Source organism: Giraffa tippelskirchi, chromosome 10 (assembly GCF_054371585.1).
Source record: "Giraffa tippelskirchi isolate mGirTip1 chromosome 10, T2T-mGirTip1v1.2.pri, whole genome shotgun sequence".
Taxonomy (NCBI): Eukaryota; Metazoa; Chordata; class Mammalia; order Artiodactyla; family Giraffidae; genus Giraffa; species Giraffa tippelskirchi.
The window spans coordinates 160,339,676-160,360,064 of NC_137284.1; the positions used below are offsets into that span (position 1 = coordinate 160,339,676).

Below are 20,389 nucleotides of genomic sequence, written 5' to 3' on the forward strand. Positions count from 1 at the left end.
GTCTGGGACAGGCCCTCACAGTACCTGCTCCGAGTCTGGGACAGACCCTCAGAGTACCTGCTCCGAGTCTGGGACAGGCCCTCACAGTACCTGCTCCGAGTCTGGGACAGGCCCTCACAGTACCTGCTCCGAGTCTGGGACAGGCCCTCACAGTACCTGCTCCGAGTCTGGGACAGGCCGTCACAGTATCTGCTCTGAGTCTGGGACAGGCCCTCACAGTACCTGCTCCGAGTCTGGGACAGACCCTCAGAGTATCTGCTCTGAGGCTGGGACAGTCTTCACAGTACCTGCTCCAAGTCTGGGATAGGACCTAACAGTACCTGCTTCAAGTCTGGGACAGGCCCTCACAGTATACCTCTGCACCAATCAGCCCAGACTTATATCCATGTAACCCAGAGGGGGCCCCTCCCAGCTCAGGCCCCCTTTGGTTCTTCACACTTTCAAAATGGGGCCTCCCACGCTATCCCTCTACTTCTCTCAGTTCAGTTCAGTTCAGTCGCTCAGTCGTGTCCGAATCTTTGCGACCCCATGAATTGCAGCACGCCAGGCCTCCCTGTCCATCACCAACTCCCGGAGTCTACCCAAACCCGTGTCCATCGAGTCGGTGATACCATCTAACCATCTCATCCTCTGTTGTCCCCTTCTCCTCCTGCCCCCAATCCTTCCCAGCATCAGGGTCTTTTCCAATGAGTCAACTCTTCGCATGACGTGGCCAAAGTATTGGAGTTTCAGCTTCAACATCAGTCCTTCCAATGAACACCCAGGGCTGATCTCCTTTAGGATGGACTGGTTGGATCTCCTTGCAGTCCAAGGGACACTCAAGAGTCTTCTCCAACACCACAGTTCAAAAGCATCAATTCTTCAGCACTCAGCTTTCTTCACCATCCAACTGTCATATCCACACATGACCACTGGAAAAACCATAGCCTTGACTAGATGGACCTTTGTTGGTAAAGGAATGTCTCTGCTTTTTAATGTGCTATCTAGGTTGGTCATAACCTTCCTTCCAAGGAGTAAGCGTCTTTTAATTTCATGGCTGCAATCACCATCTGCAGTGATTTTGGAGCCCAAAAAAATAAAGTCTGACATTGTTTCCACTGTTTCCCATCTATTTTCCATGAAGTGATGGGACCAGATGCCATGATCTTCATTTTCTGAATGTTGAGCTTTAAGCCAACTTTTTCACTCTCCTTTCACTTTCATCAAGAGGCTCTTTAGTTCTTCTTTGCTTTGTGCCATAAGGATGGTGTCATCTGCGTATCTGAGGTTATTGATATTTTCCCGGTAATCTTGATTCCAGCTTGTGTTTCTTCCAGCCCAGCGTTTCTCATGATGTACTCTGCATATAAGTTAAATAAGCAGGGTGACAATAGACAGCCTTGACGTACTCCTTTTCCTATTTGGAGCCAGTCTGTTGTTCCATGTCCACTTCTAACTGTTGCTTCCTCACCTGCATACAGGTTTCTCAAGAGACAGGTCAGATGGTCTGGTATTCCCATCTCTTTCAGAATTTTCCACAGTTTATTGTGATCCACACAGTCAAAGGCTTTGGCATAGTCAATAAAGCAGAAATAGATGTTTTTCTGGAACTCTCTTCCTTTTTCAATGATCCAGCGGATATTGGCAATTTGATCTCTAGTTCCTCTGCCTTTTCTAAAACCAGCTTGAACATCTGGAAGTTCACGGTTCACATATTGCTGAAGCCTGGCTTGGAGAATTTTGAGCATTACTTTACTAGCGTGTGAGATGAGTGCAATTGTGCAGTAGTTCAAGCATTCTTTGGCATTGCCTTTCTTTGGGATTGGAATGAAAACTGACCTTTTCCTGTCCTGTGGCCACCGCTGCGTTTTCCAGATTTGCTGGCATATTGAGTGCAGCACTTTCACGGCATCATCTTTCAGGATTTGAAATAGCTCAACTGGAATTCCATCAGCCTCCACTAGCTTTGTTCGTAGTGATGCTTTCTAAGGCCCACTTGACTTCACATTCCAGGATGTCTGGCTCTAGGTGAGTGATCACACCATCGTGATTATCTGGGTCGTGAAGATCTTTTTTGTACAGTTCTTCTGTGTATTCTTGCCACCTCTTCTTAATATCTTCTGCTTCTGTTAAGTCCATACCATTTCTGTCCTTTATCGAGCCCATCTTTGCATGAAATGTTCCCTTGGGATCTCTAACTTTCTTGAAGAGATCTCTAGTCTTTCCCATTCTGTTGTTTTCCTCTATTTCTTTGCACTGATTGCTGAGGAAGGCTTTCTTATCTCTCCTTGCTATTCTTTGACTCTGCATTCAGATGGGAATATCTTTGCTTTTCTCCTTTGCTTTTCGCTTCTCTTCTCTTCCCAGCTATCTGTAAGGCCTCCTCAGACAGCCATTTTGCTTTTTTGCATTTTTTGCATTTCTTTTCCATGGGGATAGTCTTGATCCCTGTCTCCTGTACAATGGCACGAACCTCTGTCCACAGTTCATCAGGCACTCTATCAGATCTAGCCCCTTAAATCTATTTGTCACTTCTACTGTATACTCATAAGGGATTTGATCTAGGTCATACCTGAATGGACTAGTGGTTTTCCCTACTTTCTTCAATTTAAGTCTGAATTTGGCAATAAAGAGTTCATGATCTGAGCCACAGTGTGCTCCCGGTCTTGTTTTTGCTGACTGTATAGAGCTTCTCCATCTTTGGCTGCAAAGAATATAATCAATTTGATTTTGGTGTTGACCGTCTGGTGATGTCCATGTGTAGAGTCTTCTCTTGTGTTGTTGGAAGAGGGTGTTTGCTATGACCAACGCATTCTCTTGGCAAAGCTCTATTAGCCTTTGCCCTGCTTCATTCTGTACTCCAAGGCCAAATTTGCCTGTTACGCCAGGTGTTTCCTGACAGGATTCCTACTTTTGCATTCCAGTCCCCTGCAATGAAAAGGACATCTTTTTTGGGTGTTAGTTCTAAAAGGTCTTGTAGGTCTTCATAGAACCGTTCAAGTTCAGCTTCTTCAGCGTTACTGGTCAGGGCATAGACTTCGATTAATGTGATATTGAATGCTTTGCCTTGGAAACGAACAGAGATCATTCTGTCACTTTTGAGACTGCATCCAAGTACTGCATTTGTTGACCATGATGGCTACTCCATTTCTTTTAAGGGATTCCTGTCCACAGTAGTACACATAATGGTCATCTGAGTTAAATTCATCCATTCCAGTCCATCTTAGTTCGCTGATTCCTAGGATGTCGACGTTCACTCTTGCCATCTCCTGTTTGACCACTTCCAATTTGCCTTGATTCATGGACCTAACATTCCAGGTTCCTATGCAATATTGCTCTTTACAGCATCGGACTTTGCTTCTATCACCAGTCACACCCACAGTTGGGTATCGTTTTTGCTTTGGCTCCATCCCATCATTCTTTCTGGAGTTATTTCTCCAGTGATCTCCAGTAGCATATTGGGCACCTACCGACCTGGGGAGTTCATCTTTCAGTGTCCTATCTTTTTGCCTTTTCATACTGTTCACGGGGTTCTCAAGGCAAAAATACTGAAGTGGTTTGCCATGCCCTTCTCCAGTGGACCACATTCTGTCAGACCTCTCCACCTTGACCCGTCCATCTTGGGTGGCCCCACATGGCATGGCTTAGTTTCATTGAAATAGACAAGGCTGTGGTCCGTGTGATCAGATTGGCTAGTTTTCTGTGATTATAGTTTCAGTGTGTCTGCTCTCTGATGCCGTCTCGCAACACCTACCGTCTTACTTGGGTTTCTCTTACCTTGGACGTGGGGTATCTCTTCACGGCTGCTCCAGCAAAGCGCAGCCGCTGCTCCCTACCTTGAACAAGGGGTATCTACTCACAGCGGCCCCTCCTGACCTTGAATGTGGAGTAACTCCTCTCGGCCCTCCTGTGCCCACGCAGCCGCAGCTCCTTGGACCTGGGGTAACTCCTCTCAGCAACCGCCCCCGACCTCCTGCTCGGGGTAGCTCCTCTCGGCCGCCGCACCCAGCCTTGGCCGTGGGGTAGCTCCTCTCGGCCGCGCTTCTGCGCAGTCCATCGCAGCTGCCGCGCTTCTCTCAGTAAAGGCCCACAAAACCCTCCACAGGCACCAGGCCCACCCCTTCAACTTCAAAGAGGGGATTTTTGTGGCGTCCACAGCTCATACCCCGAGTCTATCTCGGGGTCACAGCCCACATCGCAAGCCCGTGTGCCCGCCCGATCTCTTCCTGTGGCACCGACACTGCTGCTCCACTCTTAGTTGCACGATGGGCCTCACTAACAAGCAGGGATCTGCAGTCTCATAAAGTTCAACAACCTTTGTCTCAGTGAGGGGTGAATGGTTATAGACGCCAACCATTCTATTTCATCCCCAGAACAAATGACACCATCCACCCCTGCGTTCCAGATTCGCAAAAGCCATGCTGCCAAGGGTTCTCCTTGCCTTTGCTGAAACCACTTACCCAAGTCAACCAACCCCACCTGAGCGTATGGTCAATATATCATGAACTCAGTCACACTGGGGGCCACTTGAGGACGCCCCCTCAAGGATGCCCCTTGGGCCACAGGCTTCTCAAGCTTCCTTTTCTGCTGCACCACGGGCCTCACTGCCAACTGAGGACCCGCGAGTCTCACAATGCTCATGGTCATCGTCGCTCATGACTTCCCTGTCGGAGGAGCTGGGTCCTCAGGGCTGTGAATCTCATGCTTCAACACACGCAGATGCTGCTCTAGCGAGTCTCTGCAACTCGTGCAGCTGTGTGGCATTAGAGGGCACCATCCATACCTGCCTTCAGGGCGGTCGGGAAAAGCCACCTCAGAGTGCCAGCGAGAGTTCACTTTAGGCAGGCTGATAAGGAGTCCAAGCTGAAGGCCCCTTTAAGGAAGAGGCAAACATTCTTTCTTTTTCACATTATTTTGCCTTAGACACGTAGGCCTTGTTAGGCAGCAGTATCTCTTGTTCAAGGACATACTTTTTTGGAACTCAGAACATACGTTAAGGGAGAAAGTCTGGGTAAAACTTCCACAGCCTTGAGCTCTGGGTTAACCCTTCCTTCTGGCTAATCTCGTGCTGATGTCATCCCAGGATGTACGTTACGGGAAAGGGTCTGGGCAAAATTTTCACAGCCTTGAGGTATTTTTTCTATTCTCAACAGCTAGCAGGAAAGTATATAATGCTCTGCTTAAACTAGCAAGGCAAGTAATCTTTCTACCCCCTTCTTATGTGTACGTCAGAAGCTTTTTCTATCACTATCACTTGAATAAAATTTCTACTACACAAAGCTCTGAGCGACTGAGACTGTCTTTGGTCCCAGAGTTAAATCTTCTCCTTCGGAGACCATGAATCTGGTGGAAAACTGTTCACCGCACATGTAAGCTATTACTATCATCTTGGAGGCTCGTCCGGGATCCCAAGACAAGGTATAGCTATCATCTTGGGGGCTAAGCTATAAGCTATCACCAGCAGCAGTCAGTGCCACCTCATTTAGCAAACAGGAACTCACCACCTGTAACACCTTTTAAATGATAACCAGTGAACCGTCCACTGCTTCCCAGTCTTCCACCAGAGGCCATGCCGAGAGGACCGCGGCCACCTGGTACCACACGCTCTGTGGTGGCCACTGGCTTCCTCCATCCACTGGAGCCTCAGGCTCCTCTACCTGATGGGTATCCTGCTGACCACCCCAACTGTCTCGCTGTTCACACTGTTTGCTGAACCCAGACACTGCAGACATGTTTATTCTCTAATGGCAGGCCCAGCAACCATAAGGCAGCCATGCTGTATTTTCTTGTGGCTGACCCAGCCATATCACAGCCGTAATGCACACGCAAGGGCTCTTCAGGTAGAGCCTATATATATTTACAGAACAAAAGTGGCCCATGACCAAGCGAGTACCTCGTGCTGCACGTGTGCAGTGCTGTAAGTGATCTCGGCTGTTACATAACCATGGATTTACAAAATGGGGGCGAGAGTGAGAGGCTGTAGGCAAGAGAGCCTGACCATCACAACCTGGCCAATCACTCTTTCCCTACAATACCCTGTTCTCTCTCCTCCCCTTTATGGCCTCTACTTGTGGACTTCCACTTTTCACCACCACTCACTCACTCTTCCAACCACTTAGCTCACTTCACACCCACTGACCAACTCAAAACACTTCTGGCAGCAGCCAGTGATGATCCAGCAGCCAAATTACACTTCATGATTTCACCTGCCCTCTAAGCAGCACACTGACATCAGCAATCTTCCTCCTTCTCTGACTCTTCTCCCAGACTCCATCACTAACTAGCTTCCCTTTTCCTGCCAGCCTTTAAACATTCTTCTTGTCTATGATTTTTGAGCAGAGCCAGAATCTTCTCCCAGGGTTTTAACCACCAACCCTCAGAAACTCCTAGACCACTGTTTGAGAACCACTGGTTTAGGGTATCAGCAAGAGTGAGTGAAATAATGGGCCATAAAACCTAAGTGGATTGGGAGAAAAGTGAACCCAAGTGATGGATAGGAGTGGACATGCCAATCCACTGACGTTCCCAGGAAAGAAGCAGCTGCAAAAAAAGGACTTGCCCAAGGAAGTTGGAAGAATAGAAAGCCACGATTAAAGCATGCTTTAGGATTTGTTTAAATTAGTAAGTAAAGCTGGTTGTAGAAGAGTAGTCTCAGGAGTCCCAAGATGTTTGTGCAGCAAAGTGGTAGATGAGAAATCATGAACATTAATGGACAAACACAAATCGAGGAACCAAAATGCATGGCATGAGACGGAAAAGACTAATGGAAAGCAATCCATCTGAGAGTAGAGTAAGGCTAACGATTATAAAAACAAATGTACATTTTACTACTTTGGAAATAAAAGTTTCTGTGAATATAAACATACAACTGTATCAGACTGGAACAAAACAATCACAGAACTGGCTCCAATCACTTCTCTAGCTCTGAAGATGGGACCAGGAGCAGGTGCTCCTTCTGAAATGAGCACATCTTTAGCAGAGACAGACCCACGGGGACGCGTAAGATGAGAACAAAGCACTGTGGTCCCTCCAGAGGGGACAGAAAGAAAGGCCTAACCAAAAAGGAAATCACCGCGGCTCCTCACCTCTGAAGGCGAGGCGTGCTGGCAAAAAGGGAGAGGACGGCTCCAGGCGCCCTCTCCCCCAAACAGGGAGGGGAGCGCGAGGCTAGCCTGCAACAGCAGCACATGTGCCTCTGCTCTCTGCCAGCTGCCCCACAGCAGCCCTCACTGGGGCCACACGGCCTCGGTCCTGATGCTGAGCAAGAATGGCTAGGCATCTGGAAGCTGAGTTCCCAGTTACAGGTAACCTAATAGAGGTATTCCTAAAGTTTGCTTCATATCACTTCAGCTTTAAAGAAAAAAAAAAGTGAAAAGGGAAAATCTCCTTCAGCTCAGCTTGTCTTACTGAGCATTACAGAGGTGGTGTCCACCACAGCCGTGCGCAGCCCCGCCCAGCTCCCTCCCCGGGGACCACACGCAGCATCTCAGCACTGAGCCACCACGGCTGTGAACGGTGTCTGTGAGCATCTGGGCTTCATCGATTTATTCTGTGTGTCTGTGAGCAAGTGACTGCTTCTCTGCTCTGTGCCATTTCAGCTTAGGAAGACTTTCCTAGGACGCTCTTCTTTCACATGTTGGGAATAATCTATAATATTAAATTGTTACAAGCAAATATACTTAAATTCCAGGTGTAAGATTTGAACCTAAATTCAAACTAGTGCATTAGAATCTAACTGTACTACAAGTTTTTCATTTAAGACTGATAGGTTGCAGCTAATTTAAGATGACTACAGGAATAAATGCTGCTGCTGCTAAGTCGCTTCAGTCGTGTCCGACTCTGTGCAACCCCATAGACGGCAGCCCACCAGGCTCCCTCGTCCCTGGGATCCTCCAGGCAAGAATACTGGAGTGGGTTGCCATTTCCTTCTCCAATGCACGAAAATGAAAAGTGAAAGTAAAGTCGTTCAGTCGTGTCCGACTCTTCTCGACCCCAGGGACTGCAGCCTACCAGGCTCCTCCGTCCTTGGGATTTTCCAGGCAAGAGTACTGGAGTGGGGTGTCATTGCCTTCTCCAACAGGAATAAATATTGTAAGAGTAATGGGTACAAATCGCCTCAAGGAGAGCTACCACTGAAGGGTATCTAACAAAATCCTGGGAGAGGAGACAAGTAAACTGTAACTAAGCCAATAATCTCATTCTACAACAGAGCCAACAGACCTGGCTTTATCTTAAAGTTGCGAAATCAGAAATCAGAGATGCTTAGTATCTTTTAAGTGAACCAAAAAGTAACTAAAATTAAAATTATAATTCTTTCAAATTACCTTAAGAGCCAGACTATGTAGTAAAACACAAGAAAACATAAATAGTTACAAAAATGATAACATAATAAAGATGAAACATATTAAAATCATAATTTTAAATAAAACAAACTACTAAAAAGAAACTCTCAGATTAAGACATAGCTAAAATACAGTGACTCAGAGGGATGAAAACAAAAGGATAAACAGAGACATACCAAGCAGATGCTAACAACAAAGAAAGTTAAAATGTCACGTTCTTTTCCCCTCAGACAAGGTTGCATTAAGACAAAAAGCGTTAAGACAAACTGGGGCACTCTGTCAACAATGGGATAACCCATAATGAGGAAATAATCTTCATGCACCAAAAGGCACAGCACCAAAATACATTTTTAAAAACTAAATATGCAATGGAAAATAAAGCACTACTTTGCGAGCATGCTAAATCACTTCAGTCAGTTGTGTCCGACTCTTTGTGACCCCATGGTCTATAGCCCACCAGACTCCTCTGTCCATGGGGATTCTCCAAGCAAGAATACTGGAGTGGGTTGCCATGCCCTCCTCCAGGGGATCTTCCCAACCCAGGGACTGAATCCAGGTCAATCCACATTGCAGGCGGATTCTTTACTGACCGAGTTACCAGGGAAGCCCTAAGTGCCTCATATTCTAGCACTCCACTTCCCAAGCCCCTCACAACCATGAGAAAATTCTGGGTTCGTGGATTTGCCTACTTTGGATATTTTATATAGAAGAATCATACAATATCTGACTTTTTGTGTCTGGCTTCTTTCACTAAGCATGCTTTCAAAGTTAATCCATGTTGCAACATGTATAAATACATCATTCCTTCAGACTTTTTATAGAAAAATAAACCCCTATTTGATGAAAAACACATTGTATTCTTGTTGCTAGCAGCTACAAGCATCTGTTCAGATATACTTGCATATGTACACAAGGATATAGGTACAAAGATGTTTATTGCTTCACTTTAATTGCAACAAACCACCTTTCAAAACAGAGAAGACAAAATGACCAGTGCTCTATTTCCACAATTAATTTGAATACAAAACACATGCTAATATCTACTCTACTAACAGTTACTAACTAGCACTATCACAATAAATTGCCCAGTGCCTTTCAATTCGTGCTTCAACAAAGAAAACACAGGATTTCCTCACAAAAAAATAACACTGAGACATTTAACAAGGAGTAAATATTCCATCTCTCAAGATTAACAAAGCAAATTTCTAGTTCATTAATGTCATCTACAATATTAGACTTTATTACTTGTTCTTGAGATTTTTCAGATCCTATACATTGTTACAATGCAAGTCCTGAGCAAAAAGTTCTTTAAATCCATTCTGAAACCCCTTTGAGAAAACACAAAGGAAGGGCAGTGTTACTTGTCCTGGGGCTCTTCCTCCCACTCACAGCCATTCTAACCACACAGCCTCCCTCCTGCTGCTGCTGCTGCCAAGTTGCTTCAGTCGTGTCCGACTCTGTGCGACCCCACAGACAGCAGCCCACCAGGCTCCCCTGTCCCTGGGACTCTCCAGGCAAGAACACTGGGGTGAGTTGCCATTTCCTACTCCAAGGGATCTTTCCCACCCAGGGGTGGAATCCAAGTCTCTCACATCTCCTGCATTGGCAAACTGATCCCTTCCCAGCAGCACCACCCAGGAACACATACTTTTAATGTATCTGTATCTCTTTATCTAGTGGGTTTCTTATAGGCAACATACAGTTGGGGTTTTTAATTCATTCTGACAATCTGTCTTTTAAGTGATTTATTTAGACCATTAAAGTAACCACTGATATTGTTGCTTTAATATTTATCATAGTTTTAACAATTTTCTATTCACTGACCATGCCGTTTAGATTTTTGTCTTTAGACTTTTTCTGCCATCTCTGGTTTTAACTGAGGATTTTATGTGATTCTATTTTCTCTCTTCTGTTAGCCTATCAGTTATATTTCTTTTTAAATATTTTCACTGGCTGCCCTAGAATTTACAATTAAATACACTATATTGCTTCACAGGCAGTGCAGCTCTACCTTACAGTTTTCCCAATTCCTTCCACCTGTCCCTACAACATTACTGTCCCTCATTTCACTTATCCACAAGCTAATCACTGGATACACTGGTGCTATCAATTTCGATAAACTGTTATATGTTGGATAAAAAATAAGAAATTTATTTAACCTTAATTTATTCCAAATACTCTTTCTTTATGTAAATCTGAGTTTCTCACCTAAATAATTTTCCTTGTGAAGAACTACTTTTAAAATTTCTTGTCAAGCAGGTCTATTAGCAACAACTTACCTCAATCTTTGTTTGTACTATATAGCAAAGGGAACTACCTTAAATATCTTGTAATAACCTATAATAGGGCTTCCCTAGAGGCTCAGGGTTAAGGAATCCCCTGGAGAAATGACAACCCACTCCAGTATTCTTGCCTGGGAAATCCCATGGATGGAGGAGACTAGCAGGCTACAATCCACCGGGTCACAAAAGAGTTGGACATGACTTAGTGACTAAACAACAACAATAACCTACAATGGAAAAGAATCAGAAAAAGAAAAGACAGATATAACTGAATTACTTAGCTGTACTAAGTGACCGAAACTAATACAAGATTACAGTAACTCTCATGGCATTTTCCCCTGCATTTTGACTATGAAAATCGTATTTTCATTTTGCACTGGGCCCCAAAACTTTGGTAGCCAGCCCTGGAAAAATTTGAAAACACGGAACTTCCTGGATAGCAAGTACAGAATATGAAGGAAAAGTACAGAATATGAAGGAAAAAGTCCCCATCACCCTGTTCTTTTAAGATCTAGACATTAAGTTAACAAAGCTATGACAAGTTCTCTTAGTAACTAGTAGAACTCTGAAACTGGCTATCAACTCACAGCCAGATACTCCCAGCTAGGACTTGATGATTCTCCCATGGAAAATAAACAACTTCAGAGAACATTAACATCAAAGAAGGCCACTCTGTGACCATAGTGGATAAAGAATACATAAGATCACTCTGTAGTAATGTCTGAACAAAGACAAAAAATGTGAACTCTGTTCATATCATAAAAATGACTGAACAGTCCTCACCCTGGTTAGTGTGAATGACTCGCATCTTTACCAACCGCAGCATGAGCCTCACTCACATCTGTTTCACTCTGTGCACTCAGGTGCTCAGTTGTGTGCAACTCTTTGCTACTCCATGGACTGTAGCCTGCCAGGCTCATCTGTCCATGGAATTTTCAAGGGAAGAATACTGGAGAGGTTTGCCATTTCCTATCCCAAGGGGTTTTCCTACTAGATATGATCTATTAAGATATCCAGTCATAGGGCTTCCCTGGTGGCTCAGTAGTAAAGAATCCACCTGCCAATGCGGGAGACAGGTTTGATTCCTGATCCAGGAGGATCGCACATGCCTCAGGGCAACTAAGCCGGCGTGTGCCACAACTATTGAGCCTGTGCTCTAGACCCAAGGAACTGCAACTACTGAAGCCCGTGCACCCTAGAGCCTGTGCTCTGCAACAAGAGAAGCTCTGCAATGAGAAGCCCGTGCACCGCAACTCGAGAGCAGCCCCCACGCTCCCCAACAAGAGAAAAGGTTTTGCAACAACAAACACCCAGCACAGCCAAAAATAAACAAATGTTTTAAAAGATTGGTCTAATTCTGGTGCACCTGAGGTCCAAAAGGAAAAGGAAATAAAAAGACAGCAAAAAGAAGAAAGGAAATGGATCATTATCATCTCATAGTAGCAGATAAATGTGACCATTATAGTAATTGACAAGAGAACTCGGAGATATTCACAATATTAAAGATTCATAATACTAAAGTAAGATTATTACATGAGCTTTTAAAAATTAAATACTACACCACATACAAAAAATTAACTCAAAGTGGATCAAAGACCTCAAAAATGTCAGTTAAAACTATACAACTCTTAGAAGAAAACATTAAGGGAAAATCTTCATGGCACTGGATTTGGAAATAATTTCTTGGATAGAACACCAAAAATACAGGCAACAATGACAAATAAATAAATAAATAAACAGGGCTTCACCAAAATTTAAAACTTTAGTCCACCAAAGCACACTATAAATAGAGTGAAAAGGCAACCCACGGAATGGAAGAAAACATTTTCAAATCACAAAGGGATTAATATCCAGAATATACAAAGAACTCCTAAAACTCAACAACAAAATAACCCAATTCAAAAATGGGCAAAGGATTTTAGATAGACATTTCTCCAAAGAAAATATACAAATGTCCAAAAGCACATGAAACAATGCTCAACATCACTAACCATCAGGGAAACACAAATCAAAACCATAATGAAATACCACTGCACACCTATGAGGATAAATACTACTTTTTAAAAAACAGAAAACAACATGTGTTGGTGAAGATACAGAGAAATTGAAACACGGGCATATTACTGCTAGGAATGTAAAATGGTCCAGCCACTGTGGAAAACAGTATGGCAACTCCACAAAAAATTAAACATAAGATTACCATGAGATCCAGAAATTCAAATTCTGGGTATATACCTAAAAGAATTGAAAGCAAGGCCTGGAACAAATATTCATATACTCATGTTCATTATTGCAGCATTCATGCAGCATTATTCACAGTAGCCAGGAAACAACCCAAATGTCCCCTGATGGATGAACGGATAAGTAAAACAAGGTGTGTACACACAATGGAATTTTATCCAGCCTTAGAAAGGAAGGAAATTCTGACACATCCCTCAACATGGATGAAACCTGAAAACATCACGCTAAGTGAAATAAGCCAGACACAAAAGGACAAGTATTGTACAACTCCACTCACGTGAGATACCTGGAATAGTAAAATTCAGAGAGACAGAAAGTAGAACGGTGGTTACTGGGAGCTGGACGGAGAGAGGAACCAGGAGTTTCTGATAAAAGGGGACAGTTTCGGTTTGGAATGACGATCAAGTTCTGGAGACCGATGATGGTGATTGGTAACAAAGCAAACGTACTCAGTGTCACTGAACAGCACACTTAAACATGGTGAACTGTGTGTCACGTGTAAACTGTGTGTCACATGTATTTTATCTTTTCGGCAAAGCCAAAGAAGTTGAATAATTAAAAGAACTGGCACCATGGCAGTCAGAGAAGAAAAAGAAATAACAGGAATCCAAATTGGAAAAGAAGTAAAACTGTCACTATTTCCAGATGACATGATATTTATTATACATAGAAAACCATAAAGATGCTGCCAGAGAACTACTAGAGTCCATCAATGAATTAGTGAAGTTGCACGATACAAAATTAACCCATTACTGACCAGAGGATTTTTGCAGAAACTAATGCCTGTGGCCTGCAATTTTTCTTTTGGCTGGTCAAAAATTAATTGTTATTCCACTAACACTTTGCAGTTATTACATTCAATAGTTACACCTGACACACCTGTAAAATCTTCTAACTTTTCATGAAATGTTGTCTTTAATACACAATTCTGTACAAGCAAAGGCTCATTCTCTCCATCACCATGAATTTCATTTTCACTTTCCGTATCAGAATCAATCACTAAGGTTTTCTGTCTTTTTGTTCATCCAATATTCACGTCGTCTGAATCAGAACTAAATTCTGAAGAACGATCATCTTCTGAGGCACTAGTATATATGCTGCTTGGACAATCAGAGAAAGTATCTGGATAAAATTCACTGAGAAATTCTTCATTCAAAATTTTGCAGTGAGTCATTTTTGAAAATTTTACGTTTATAATAAACACAAGATTGGAACAAAAACCTAACAAAGCAAAATGTGAATGACAATGACAATCATTAAGTTGTATAATGAACTCTTAATCAATTTTAAGTTCCAGCAACTTTGCACAGTGATGCTAATTGTATCACTTTCTAAAAACCTATCAATACATCTCCAGTCAATAATGTTCAGGTAACAAAAGATATATTACTATATTTCCAGTTAATACACAGAAATCTCTTGCATTCCGATACATTAACAACAAAAGATAGAAATGAGAATAAAACACTTGGGAATAAACCTACCTAAGGAGGCAAAACACTTGTACTCTGAAAACTATAAGACACTGATGAAAGACGTGGAAGATGACACAGATGAAAAGACACACCCTGTTCTTCCATTGGAGGAATCAGTATTGTCAAAATGAATCAATACTGTCAAAATGAATCAATACTGTCAAAATGACTATCCTACCCAAGGCAGTCTACAGATTCAGTGCAATCCCTATCGAATTACCAATGGCATCTGTCAAAGAACTAGAACAAAAAACTTTTTAATTTGTATGCTAATACAAAACATGACCAACCCCAACTAAAATAAATAAATTTATAAAAAAAAAAAAAAAAAGGTGACCAAATAGCCAACCCATTCCTGAGACAGGAAAACAGAGCTGGAACAATCAGACCTCTTGACTTCAGGTTATATTACAAAGCTACAGTAACCAAAACAATATGGTACTGGCACAAAAAACAGAGCTATAGATCAATGGAACAGGATAGAAGGTCCAGAAATAAATTCATGCATCTACGGTCAGTTAATCCATGACAAAGGAGGCAAGAATCTAAAATAAAGAAAAAACAATCTTTTCAATAAGTGCTGCTGGGAAAATTGGACAACTACATGTAAAAGAATGAAATTAGAACATTCTCTAACACTATACATAAAATAAACTCAAAATGGATTAAAGAACTACACATAATAAGGCTGATACTATAAAACTATTAAAAGAAAACATAGGCAGAACACTCTCTGACATAAATCGCAGCAATATCTTTTTGTATCCACCTCCTAGAGTAATAAAAATAAAAATAAACAAATGGGACTTAAATAAACTTAAAAGCTTTTACACAACAAAGGAAACCATAAACAAAATGAAAAGACAATCCACAGAATGGGAGAAAACGTCTGCAAATGAAGCAACGGACAGGAGATTAATCTCCAAAATACACAAAGAGCTCATGGAGCTCTATATCAAAAGAGCAAACAACCTAATCTAAAAATGGGCCTGCTCAGTCGCTCAGTCATGTGTGACTCTTTGCAACCCTATGGACTGCAGCCTGTCAGGCTAATCTGTATGTGGGATTCTCCAGGAATACTGGAGTGGGTTGCCATTTCCTCCTCCAAAAGATGAGCAGAAGATCTAAACAGACATTTCTCCCAAGAAGACAGATGGCCAAAAAGCACATAAAAAGATGCTCAACATCACTGATTATTAGAGAAATGCACATCCAAACTACATTGAGGCACCACCTCACGCTGGTCAGAATGACCATCGTCAGAAAGTCTACAAACAATAAATACTGGAGAAGGTGCAGAGAAAAGGGCACCCTCCTACAGCGCTGGTGGATATGTAAACTGGTATAACCACTATGAAGAACAGTATGGAGGTTCCTTAAAAAACTAAAATAACAGTACCATATGATCCAGTAATCCCATTTCTAGGCATATATCCGAAGAAAATCATAGTTTGAAAAGATACATGAATCCCAATGTTCACTGCAGCACTATCTGCAATAGAAAAGACACGGAAGCAACCTAGATGTCCATCAACAAAGGAATGGATAAAGAAGATGTGGTACATGTATACACAGTGGAATATTACTTAGCCATAAAAAATGAAATAATGCCATATGCAGCAACACGGATGGACCTTGAGATTATCATACTAATTGAAGTCAGGCAGAGAAAGAAAAATATCATATTTCACTTATATGTGGAATCTTTAAAAAAAAGATACAAATGAACTTATTTACAAAATAGAAACAGACTCACAGACTTCAAAAACAAACTTAATTTTAAAAATAAATGAAAAAAGAATTGGTGACAAGTCCTAGAGAAAATCAAGCATTTATACTCACTCTAAATATGAATACTTCAAGGAAGCAAAGCCAAAGATTGGAAATTCACTAAGCTTGGTCACTGTCTGCACTGATTCTGCAGCAGCAGAGTACATCTACCATCCAAGGGTCCTGGGCCAGGAGAAGGGGGGTGAGGAGGAACAGAACTAAGGAATTCTAGAATCAGTGCCAAAACTGAGCTGTTTCTAGGATAGTGGACAAAAATAATAAAGCCCCTGGCTACTAAATTATGGGTCCTTTCCTCAATCCAAATAAAAGAATATCTGATTAATCTAAAATACAGCCAAAATAGACCAATGAACACACAGAGTTCAAATTAAACCCCACAAGATACAGCTACTTAATTTGTGACTGGGCTTCCCTGGTGACTCAGATGATTAAGAATCTGCCTGCAATGCAGGAGACCTAGGTTTAATCCCTGGGTTAGGAAGATGCCCTGAAGAAGGGAATGGCAACCCATTCTAGTATTCCTGCCTGGAGAATTCTATGGAGAGAGGAGCCTGGCGGGCTACAGTCCATGGGGTCACAAAGAGTTAGACACAACTGAGTGACTTTCACTTTCAGTTTGTGACTAAGATCATCAATACTGCTGAAGCGACTGGACATTCAAGTAACAAAAAAAAAATACATACAACTCCTACTTTACAACATATACAAAAAGTAAATTCCAGATGAACTGTAGGCTTAAATAGGAAGTAGTTGTTCAGTCGCCAAGTCATCGTCTACTCTTTGCAATCCCATGGACTGCAGCATTCCAGGCTCCCCTGTCCTTCACTATCTCCCAGAGTTTGCTCAAAATCATGTCCCTTGAGTCGGTGATGCCATCCAACTATCTCATTCTCTGTCGTCCCCTTCTCCTCCTGCCTTCAATCTTTCCCAGCATCAGGGTTCCCTCCAATGAGTCAGCTCTTCACATCAGGTGGCCAGATAGGAGAAGTAAATCAATAAAGCATTCAGAGAAAAGCACAAGAGAACATCTTCATAACCTTGGAGTAAACAAAGATTTTTTTAAACAGGACATAAAAAATCACTAGTCATAAAAGAAAAAATTCTCATAAAGTACTATATTAAAATTAAGAATTTCTGCTCATAAGAAGATATTAAGTGAAAAGGAATCCACTGAATGAAAAAAAGACTTACTATATACATACACATACATATACATGATTAAAGGATCATACCCAGAAAACAGAAAGAATTCTTGCCAATCACTGTTAAAAACATAAACAAGTTTAAAAATGGGAAAAAGACCTGAAGACTCTTCACAAAAGATTTCCAAATGGCCAAAAAACATATGAAAAGATGCTCAAATTCTTATCATCAGAGAAATGCAAATAAAATCTTTTGTGTAATAAATACCATGACACATCGGAATGGTTAAAATTTTTTTTAAAAAATGCTAAGTATTTGTACAGATGAGAAGCAAATCACACCTCTTCTACAGTGCCAGTGGGAGTGTAAATTGGTACAACCCACTTTGGCAAACTACTTCAAAGTATCTACTAAAGATGAACAAACCCACAGCCGATAACCTAGAGGTTGCATCCTTAAGCGCAGACCTAACAAATGCAGACACACATTCACCAAAAGCCACGTACAAGAATCCTGGTAAACAGAGCCTGAGAACGACAGAAGCGCCCACCAACGGTAAGATAAAAATAAACTGTGCTGGAGTCACACAACCACAGCGTTATGGATGAAGTACAATCACATCTAACACAGAGGGATTTCACAAACGCTGATGAGTGAAAGAAATCAGACACAGAACAGTGCATACCATAAGGTTCCATGTATGTAAGTTCAAAACTAAGCTCACCTATTAAAGCCAGGTCAGTGGTCCCTCTCCGTGGAAGAGAGAGGAACCAGACAAGGAAACGGGATGGGCCTCTGGGCTGCTAGCCATGTTGTTTTTCAGTCTGTATTCAGGACCACAACAGTGTGTTTAAAGCGCTTCAAGCTGGGCATGGGCGATTACGTACTACTGTTTATTTCAGCTTCAAGTCACAAATTTAAACTGAGTATGCTGTGTCAGAGTCCACCAGTTCAGACGTGATTATTTCTTTATTCCAAGGTATGACTTGGCAGAGTGTTCTCAATTTTCTAGATCAGTAACTACACAAACCGGGCAATTCTCAACCAGCATTTTCCACCCAAAACCAAGAGACTGAGTTTGAAAGAAGGTAGTTAGAAGAAGGAAGAGGTAAACACAAATACCCCATATTTACATATATTACATTGTTATGAAAACACAAATACACACAACCATAACGTGCTCCAGTGCCATGAGGAAAAGGTGAAAACATCAAAGTAGGCTGCTGAGACCAAGCCTGCTTCCCGACCCCCGGCAGGAGCGCAGGACACGGACCAACAACGGAGGGCTCCCTTCAGATGCTGCTTCCAGAGCACAAAGGACTTCTGCTCTGGGCCCTCAGTCCCATCGACCTTGGGTCTTCACACCCAAACGCCAGGCTTCGGAAAGGGGTGTGCTAACCAGGACGAGGGACCCGGCGGGGCTGCGGAGGCTCGCTCCTGGGCAGGGCTAGGAGACCAAGCTCGGCCCTTGCCCGGTGCCTGCGAGGGCCACCCAGGTCCTCCCGGATACCCACCCGCACACTTGCCTACCGTGCCGGGTCACGGGGGTGCGGGTCACGGGGGACCCGGGCCACTGAGGTGCGGGCCAAGGGGGAGCCGGGCCACTGAGGTGCGGGCCAAGGGGGAGCCGGGCCACGGGGATGCGGGTCACGGGGGAGCCGGGCCACGGGGGAGCCGGGCCACGGAGGAGCCGGGCCACGGAGGTGCGGGCCAAGGAGGAGCCGGGTCACGGGGAAGCCAGGCCACGGGGGAGCCGGGCCACGGAGGTGCGGGCCACGGGGGAGCCGGGCCACGGGGGTGCGGGTCACGGGGGAGCCGGGCCACGGGGGAGCCGGGCCACGGGGGAGCCGGGTCACGGGGGAGCGGGTCACGGGGGAGCGGGTCACGGGGGACCCGGGCCACGGGGGAGCCGGGCCACGGAGGAGCCGGGCCACGGAGGTGCGGGCCAAGGGGGAGCCGGGCCACGGGGGTGCGGGTCACGGGGGAGCCGGGCCACGGGGGAGCCGGGCCACGGAGGAGCCGGGCCACGGAGGTGCGGGCCAAGGAGGAGCCGGGTCACGGGGGAGCCGGGCCACGGGGGAGCCGGGCCACGGAGGTGCGGGCCAAGGGGGAGCCGGGCCACGGGGGTGCGGGTCACGGGGGAGCCGGGCCACGGAGGAGCCGGGCCACGGAGGTGCGGGCCAAGGAGGAGCCGGGTCACGGGGGAGCCGGGCCACGGGGGAGCCGGGCCACGGAGGTGCGGGCCAAGGGGGAGCCGGGCCACCGGGGAGCCGGGTCACGGGGGAGCCGGGTCACCGGGAAGCCGGGCCACGGGGGAGCCGGGCCACGGGGGTGCGGGCCACCGTCCACCGCCGGGAGGGTGGCCGGCCCAGGACGAGCCCGGGGCGAGCAGGACGCAGGCGGCACCCAAGCACTCCCGGGTGCGCACAGGTGACTAGACGGAACCGCGCCGGGATAGGGAGGGACGGAGCCCGGCGGAGGCGCGCCGCGGGGACCCTGAGGGAGGAGGGGAGGGCCCGAGAGGAGGCGAGGGGCAGACCGGCGGGCGGAGGCCGACGAGGCGGGCGGAGGGCGCTCACCGTGGACTCCCGCACTTGGCTGTGGAAGTGCTGCTCCCGCGCCGACACCTCGTCCTGCCCTTCCATCCTCCTTCATGCCCGCCGCCTCGCCGCCCGCGCGCTCCGCCGCACCATCGCCTACCGGCTCGAGGGGCTGGACGGCCGCCCCGCCGGCCGGGACGGGACTGGGCGGACAGTCGGCCGCTACAGGGACCGGGACCACGACCCCGGCTGCTACCACGGCCGCCGTCTCAACCGCCCCCTGAGGAGAAGCCGCTCGGTCGGCCGAGGGCGGGCGCCTCGCGGGCCGGGGCGGGGCAGGGGGCGGGGCGTGACGTCAGAGGAAGGCGCCGCACGTCAGAGGGGCGCGCCGGGGGCCCGTGAAGGGGGGTGGGGCGTGAGGCCGGGGGCGGGGCCTGGCGGGCCGGACTTGGGGCCACGCCCCTCGCGGGAGCCCGCAAATTCCCGCCTAGGGCCCGGTGAGGAGCTCGCTGTTGGGGTCGGGTTTCGCGTGAGCGCGAGCTAACGGGGGCGAGGGCGGGCCGGGGACGACCCTGTGTGGCAGCTGCAGTCCGCTG

General features: G+C 45.5%; 1 protein-coding gene across 16 annotated transcripts in view; it reads right to left on the reverse strand.

Moving 5' to 3' along the window:
- The window catches only part of LMBR1 (limb development membrane protein 1), a 138,365-nt gene extending 118,240 nt beyond the window's left edge, over window positions 1–20,125 (reverse strand). For all 16 annotated transcript variants that reach the window (XR_014067088.1, XR_014067087.1, XM_081535401.1 and 13 more), the window contains exon 1: window positions 19,833–20,125. Coding sequence is in view for 6 of the 16 variants with exons in the window: in XM_081535401.1 (XP_081391527.1) it covers window positions 19,833–19,908 (76 nt within the window). In the remaining 10 variants the exon portion in view is untranslated. The remainder of the gene's footprint in view (window positions 1–19,832) is intronic.
- Window positions 20,126–20,389: the final 264 nt, after the last annotated feature.